The sequence below is a fragment of the Gouania willdenowi genome, chromosome 16, assembly GCF_900634775.1.
Source record: "Gouania willdenowi chromosome 16, fGouWil2.1, whole genome shotgun sequence".
NCBI lineage: Eukaryota > Metazoa > Chordata > Actinopteri > Blenniiformes > Gobiesocidae > Gouania > Gouania willdenowi.
Window position 1 is genome coordinate 6,857,959 of NC_041059.1, and position 8,009 is coordinate 6,865,967.

Consider the following 8,009-nt stretch of genomic DNA (forward strand, 5'->3'; position numbering starts at 1 on the left):
GATGTGTGGGAACGTTGTGAGGGAGTTCTGTTGGTTTCTAATGGAAATGTCAACAAAGAAACCTAAATTGACTCGGAAGCTGTATTGAATATAAGGAAACAGTGCTTTAGTGTGAAAGGAAATGGGTGTAGGCCGGCACAGTCACAGGAAATAAAAGGAAAAGGATGGAAAAAAAAAAAAAGTATTGATGTAGTTTTGATATGAAGAACTTCACCTCTGCTGTGAAACAAAAAAGAGGTTATTATTAAGGCAGTGAAAAGAAAAACAAGTCCACATTTACAATAACATAAAATACTGGGTGAAAGAGGGCCCCCTGCTGGTAAGAAAGATTTTTTTATAACATGCAGCCAATTTTGATTACATGCTTTACAACTTGATGATGCTTTTATTAAGACTTGCATTCTTGTTATTTACTATGGAGGACCAAACCTGCCTAAATTAAAATTAAATGAATAAATAAATAAACAAAAAGAAAGGAACATTTAAATACAAATAAATACATCTGAGTGAGGGGAAAATACAGGACTTAAAATATAAATACATCATTAAATGATCACAAAAATAGAAAAATGTTGTCCGAAAATTCAATTAGAGCCAACAATTTAACACAGACACACATAGGATGAATAAAAATAAATGAACAAAAGAATAAAATGAAAAATAAAAAAAACAAAAATATTTTTAATATGTATAAAATAAATGATTCATATATATACATAATTTCTAGTTTTCATCAATTTATATTCAGTTTTTGGACACTGAGTATTTTTGCATTTTTTTTACTTTTGTGATTTTTCCACTAATTATTTATTGTATTTTTTCACATTTATGTAGTTCATTTATTTCAAATTTTGGCAGGTTTCGTCCTCCATAACTTGATCTGTCAGGTGAGGGAAAACTGCCCAACAAATATCCAAACATCGCATGTTTTTTGTTCCTTCCACCATTTGTCATGTATTGTTACCTATAAATTGGATGGAACGTGATCTACAACCAGGATCGATGTATAGAAAACGCAAGGATTTATGGACAGACAGTCTTTGCCTTTAAAAGTCTTTTTGTTCAAAGTTCTTTATTGTAGAAGCAGCAAAAAAACAGAGAAAGAAAGGCAGCTCGATAAAATATCAATAAAACCAAACCCAACAAAAGATTAAACAGAATAACTTAGTTTCCTAAACAAAATTGGAAGTTTAAATGTAAAAGTCACACATCTGAGCCTATTGTCATAACACTTATTACTAGATTTTGATATTTGTGCAGCCTGCAGCAATGCATTTTGAATGTTTGACCATTTCTTGACCGACTTCAAGTCGTGCTTTAATCCCTTGCCCTTTGAACAAGTTAAGTGCGCTAATCCTATTTGAAGACATCTATCACTGCCTATAATCTCTTAATCCATTTTTTGTTAAACCACAGATTAGCTCAAATTTGCTGACCGGTCCAGAATCCTGTCATCATTGTTTAAGAAGAAGCACTTTGGACAACTCAACTATATTGTGGACTAACTGGACTGGATGTAACGCAGCAAAGACAACTTTTCACCTTTCAATGCTAATGTATGAAGAGAATATCTCAATAATCTCAAATCTTTCAGACAACTTTGATTAGAAAGGGATTCATCTTGGAGTGAGAGGTAATATCAGATTGAAGCTAAATCCAACAAAAGCCTCGTTGAACAGAAAGAGTAAAAGATTTTGGGTTCATCGTCAGTTTAGCCATGAATGTAAATCAAAAAATCCATTAAATTGTTTTTTTTAGCAAAGTTAAAGTGATGAAAATAATTAAAATTCTACTTTTAAAATCATCTATACCAAATGTTACAGGATTGAGAGACTTTACTGGACTTCCCACTTGGTTACTGGTTTAGTTGCATGACTCAAGATATTTCTCTACAATCATCTAGTTGGTCTTAGTCATACTCTTGGTCTTCAGCTCGGCCAGTTTGCTCGTGACAAAGTTCCACTTGAAGGACGCGTCCTCACTGCCTCCTCCCAGTGAGACGTACTTGGAGAAGCTACTGTTGCTCCGTCCTCCTGCTTTTCTTTCTTCCTCCTGCTCTTCCAGGTTTTCCTCCGTCACCACTTCATCAGCCTGATCTTCTACGGCCTCGTTCGTGGCCGATGCTGCAGTTGCCGCTGAGGCAGCATCCATTTGCTTCTTGGCAGCCCAGTTGGTTGCAAAGCTATCCCAGAATCCTGTGCGTCGGGTATTTCGAGGATGCTCCTCTGGCATTACTGCAAGAGGACTGGGAAGAAGACAGTAGTTGGAGTTAAAGGGTTTAGATTTAATACAAAGGGTGGAACGATATTTTGTGCAACAATATTTTGCGAAACTAAAACGTCACGAGATTTATGAGCGATGGTACAAGTGGTATTGCACTGAACCAATTGTCTTAATTGCTTTCAGTAAATGTAGATTAGACAAGGCTGATATTGTTGAAAAAGAACTTGTCCAGATCGTAAATCTGGCCTGTGTAGACTGTTCTAGTTTCAAGTTTTAAAAACACTTGTTCTGCAAAGTTCATGAACAGTTGTTTTTTTTAATATTCATATTGAGATAAAAAGGTTATACCCAGAGCAAGATTGTAAGAATGCCTAGAACTAAAGTTTGCCTTTTTTCCCCCCTTGCTAAAAAAATCGTATTGTATATATATCGTGATTGTTGCATTATAATCGTCTATTGTATTATATTGCAAACTCTGTCTATTGTCCCACCGCTATTTATTATTATTCGGTTCCTAAATGTTAAACTAATTTTTAAAAAGTACAAATGGGTCACTTTCAAGCTCGGCAAAGCCTCTGCGGTCTAGGTTGAACTAAAGTTGTGCCGATACCAATATTGGTATCGAGAGGGGCCCTGATACGGCACTAAAAGCTGCTGCTCTGAACCAATCGCAAAGCCGCGTTTTCATGTTGCTGAAAAACAAACAAGCGTCCCTACACACGAGAAAAAATGTTGTCGGTTTCAAGAACCTGATTTTCAACAAAAAAAACAGGTCATAGCTACACCGCATTATTGGCATTTATCGGTATTGGCCGATACAATGCAACTAGGTACCGGTATCGGAACACAAAAAAAAAAAAAAAAAGAGGTATTAAAACAACACTAGTCTTAACCCACTATTTTCTTGGGTTTACATTGATCAGTCATAACATTGTGACCACAGACAGACAAAGGAAACACCAGGAGCATTTTCCCCATGCTGACCCTTAACCACCAACTAGGAGCATGTGACGTGGGCATCACCACAAGTCCATGAAACAAAGGCTCTGCTGAATCACAATGCACTGCCTGGAGAATGTCACCTGGATGCAATATAGGAAGATGCAACGTCTCCAAATCTCTGATCTTAGAACAGAGCATCTGTGGGACCTGCTGGCCAAAAATAATGATCAATTCTGAGCCAACATCAGAACTTAATAAGACCTACTAATACCCAGATACCAGCAGCAGAAAACCAGATGTTGACAGAAATCTGAATCGTTGTGGATCAGAGCTGTTTCGGCACCAAAAAGGGAAAAATACACCAATGGTTATGAAGTAATGACTTGTTGAGGGTCCCACACTTGTGTCCAGGTGGTGGGGACCAAGCTTATTCAATTCAGTTTTAATATTGAAAAGCTCAATACACAGTTCAAAGTCAAATGGCTATTATTTTCCTTCAAAATATCGTATCCTATTGACCTCATAAACCCTTTATCGTGCAGCGTATCGTAAACTCGGTGCATTGTCCCACTCCGGATTCATAAAGAGCATGACTGAGATTTAAAAATGGTTGACATGATAAGAAAATAACGATTTCCTCTCACTGGTCATTGATGGGTGGAGTCTCTGTTTCCTCCAGAAGCTGATGTTCATCTTCTTTGTTGAATAAAGCTGATAGTCTGTTCCAGCTTTTAGCTCCAGCCCCCTGCATCTGGAACCACATACACGGGACCAAGTTTGTTACCAACAGGTCCATAATAAAGAGTACATTTCTATTTCTTGAAGTTTCCTGACGTGATAATGATGCTTTGTTTGTTTTCACATACTTTTCTGGCCATTTGAGAGACGGCGCTGGGCCCATCATCCTCTTGTACTGGCATCATGTCATTATCACTGACCTGCAATCTCCCCAAAAAGGGACAAAATTACTGCATTTTTCAATGACTGAATATTATTTCTGAAAAGTATATGTACACGTGTATCATTGATAACAATTACAATTATGGCAAAATCATAATATACATAACACATGTTGCTGTTAAAATCATAATTGACTTACAAATACGTTCAGATAATTCATTTTGTAATTGTAGTTGCCTTGAAAATATTGTCAATTATAATTTAACGCAAAGCTGTGGAATCACGTTACAGTTCTACACATATTTAGTGAACTATTAATAAAATGTTTCATATCAAGCTCTCCCGCATTTTACCATTTAAAAATAATAAAAATTGAGGTGTTTACTGACACAAAGAAGGCTCAGATGCCCACACTAAAAATATTAAAACCTATATTTCCATTGATTAGGAAGTCTAACACGGTAATCAATAGATAGGAAAGAATTTAGATGATGGATATTTGTTTTTAGTGTATTTTACAGCTGATTTTGGACCTGTTATCATTAGAGATGCTAACAGAAAGCTAACACAAGAGGAAGGTTAATTTTTATTAGGTTATTTATTTCAGGCTCAGTAATTTTGATTAAATGTAATTGAACTATAGTAATTGAGAACATAATTGAAATTGACTTTATGGATAAAAAATAATTGTAATTTAATCGTATTTGGAAAAATGCTGGTCACAGTAATCGTAACTGAATTGAACATGGATAATTAAAAACGTAATTGTAACCGAACAATGTAATTGACCCCAACCCTGATATATTTACATTAATCCACACTATAACATGAACACAACAATCAGAAAAAGATTTTTAATTCGACTGTTTTTATTTCCTGATACATTCCTGGCAGAATTTTCAAAGTAAAAGCATTCCATGACATGAGATAAGTGAGATAAGGTCCTGGAAACAATAGATGTCTCAGATTTCAATGCAGCGTTCGAAAGCAATGGAGACTCATATAGCCATGATGACAATGTCAATACTTATATATGAATGAAAATGAGTTCATGTGTGTCAATCGGTTTGTTTTCCTTCTGCCTTATAGCAGATAGTCATAGCGTGATCACATCAGCGAGCAGATCCCAGTAAAGGGCCTGATTCTCAGTCTCATCCTGTCTCTGTGGTGCGTTTGTTGAGCTTCGGAGTGGAATCAAGTTTCTCAGCGCTCCAGAGATCTGGGTCAACGCTACATTGTTACACTGGTACTAAAAACCGGCTGGGAGTAATCGCTGCCCGTATTATCGTTGTAGAGTTACAAACATATCTTCAATTATTCAGTACGATGGAAGAAAAATTGTGTTTAAAGATTAAGCCACATTAAATAAAAAAAAACTCCAAGATGTTTAGGTGAAGGTGAAAATTCCTCAATTAATTTCTGATGCACCGCTTTCTAGAAAATGGGTCCGCAAAGTTATTTTGAATATTATTATAAAGATAAGATGTTATATTAGGAATGAGCATTAATTTATGAGCGGTTTTGAAAGTTTTTAGTCTTGCAGATGTATGTAACATCCACAGGAAACTGCAAAGCCAGCTAAATTATTTACTCTTAGAAGATACGCTCTATTAAAAGTGTCATAAGATTTGCACTATTATCCTATGTTTGTATTTATTTCAGTTCTTACTCTTTAGTTTTGCTGTTCTATCGTGTTGTTGCATTTCCACTATGGGGATAAAGAAAGGTTTATTTTATTCTATAAAAACCTTCTGGATGAGAGGAGGTCAAACATCCAGCCAGACTAGTTACCTCTGCCAAGGAGATAATATTTATTTATTCATTTGTTTGTCTGTTACCAGGATTACGTAAAAAGTCAAAGTAACCCATTTTAAGCAAAGATAAAACTGACACCATGGAAGATTCCATTGAATTTTGGAGAAGATCTGAATAAATATCCTGATTTAGGATTAGTTTCAAAACTCATCATTGGTGAAATTTCTAAAACTCATATCTCGGTTTAAAAATCTACTGATTTTTATGAAATTTGACAGTTATGTTGGTTTGTTTCCTCAATTACCCAGCCAAGTTTCATCTGGATCCGATCCAGATTGCGCACTTCAGCAGAATATTTCCAAAAAAAAGGGGTGTACATACATTTGAACCATTTGTATGGTTAATAATTAGGATAACAAATTCTTTTAGAGTTTAAAGTGTGAATGATCATGATCAGTAACGTGATCACTGATAACCTCTTTTCCAGATTAACTGCCGATATTTGGCAAAGAGGATATTTGGCACTTGGTGGAGATTTACAGTCTGTGAATGCTCTTTTTTATACCCTATATCTTATCTATCCATGAATCTGCACAACCAGCAGAATTTTCAACTGTTAGATACTGACATTAAGGAAAAAAAAAAAACCTAATTAATGAGGAGGTCAAACTCCAGCCAGATTAGTTGGCATTTCTTCCTCAACACAAATATTGGTCCAACCTTCTAATTTCCTGCAGCAACACTTAGTAAATACACGAATAGATTTGATATATTTTCCAACTAATTTAGTCTGTTTTGGACTAAGTCCACATATATACCAAAATAAGAGTTTAAGGTTAACTTCTTAATTAAAACAGCAGTTTTCATGTATAAGCGTTAGCATTTTAAACACTAAAATGCTTCTAAATAAACTGGTTTGTTTCAGGTCAACCAGCTCATCTGACCCTGTGATGAAGAAAAAATGATTATTGTCAGTGGTCTTTGTTCTCTCATTTCATTTTGAATCAGGAAGAAGAACCACTGCACCAAAAAAAGTGAGCCCAGTACCTGTTCTGCTGCGTCTTCGTCGTACTCCGGGTTCAGAGTCTTCATTACTTTGCTCTTGTAAACCTTCCACATTGGATTCATACCTACACACAGTGAGGGTGAAGACCTGCGTAGACCTCTGTCGACCACCACCCTCTGTCTCCACGTCCAGCTGCAGCTTCGTCTCACTTGGCTCGACTATGATCTCTTTCCATTCGTGATGCTCTCTAAAGACACTGAGGAACCTTCTCAGACCTGAAGCTCTTTCATTGCTGTTTGTCCCACTGCAATCAACTGTGTCTGGTCCAGCTGGGTGAAGGCCCACAGCTGCTGCTTGTCCTTCTACACAGAGTTTGAACAGGTAAAAAATGGGAGGTGGATGGTGCCAATGGTGCATCAGCTGGTTCACATATACACAAGCGTCATTGATCACAATCCCTGCCTTGGTTACCTGGAAACAGGTGTGGATTTCTTCATACATTTTTCAGAGGGTTTCTGTTCCAGAGCCAAAGGTCTATTGTAAGCTATTGCTGGTATGGCTTCTGTAACCTTGAAACACACGCACGACTCCAAATGCACACTAGTCTGCTTTTATAAGGAGAAAAAGAACATATTTTATTAAGCTCTCTGCTTTGAACGAGTATGTTTATTTCATTTTATTTATTTTTTTACATTTTTGGCCAAATTTTAATTTCAATTCATCATGAATCTTCTTTTTTTAAAAAAAATTTTCCAAACATGATCATGGAGGGTTGCACCTAAATCTAATGTCATTTTGTCTTATCTCATCCAGGTCTGTGAAATGTAGTTTTGGATCCATTTGGTATTAAAAACAAACGGGACAACAGATCTCGAGGAATGTGTTCGGACACCACTTAAAGAGTTACTAAGCTCTGAGGTTTTCGCTGGCATGCATCCAGGCTGGAAATAAATGTAGAAAACCTATGATTATGGGCGGGGCTCCTGGAGCAGTTAAGACGCGCCCATTCTATACTATAAAATCTCCAATGAACTGATCTATGCTATGCTAACTAGCTACTCAATACTCACTATAGCTCTCTATTCACATTTCTCTCAATCCAACCAACCCACCACTGATTGTAGAGTCCAGAGGTGATAGTTTTTATAGAAGGGGCGGGGCTAACAGTGCTGGTTCTTGAGGT

General features: G+C 36.4%; 1 protein-coding gene across 1 annotated transcript; it reads right to left on the minus strand.

Annotated features, from left to right (window-relative positions):
- Positions 1–1,225: 1,225 nt before the first annotated feature.
- LOC114477537 (uncharacterized protein C1orf232) lies at positions 1,226–7,199 on the minus strand. Its single transcript, XM_028469887.1, has 4 exons — positions 6,868–7,199; positions 4,032–4,103; positions 3,810–3,916; positions 1,226–2,245 (listed from the first exon to the last, which is right to left on the minus strand). Exons 1-4 carry the CDS (start codon positions 6,946–6,948, stop codon positions 1,900–1,902), a joined length of 606 nt encoding a protein of 201 aa, XP_028325688.1. The 5' UTR covers positions 6,949–7,199; the 3' UTR covers positions 1,226–1,899.
- Positions 7,200–8,009: the final 810 nt, after the last annotated feature.

Coding starts and splice junctions, on each gene's coding strand:
- LOC114477537 (XM_028469887.1), bottom strand. CDS start 6,948: ATGAATCCAATGTGGAAGGTTTACAAGAGCAAAGTAATGAAGACTCTG. Junction 4,104..6,867: donor ACGAAGACGCAGCAGAACAG/GTACTGGGCTCA, acceptor GGGAGATTGCAG/GTCAGTGATAATGACATGAT. Junction 3,917..4,031: donor TCTCTCAAATGGCCAGAAAA/GTATGTGAAAAC, acceptor ATGTGGTTCCAG/ATGCAGGGGGCTGGAGCTAA.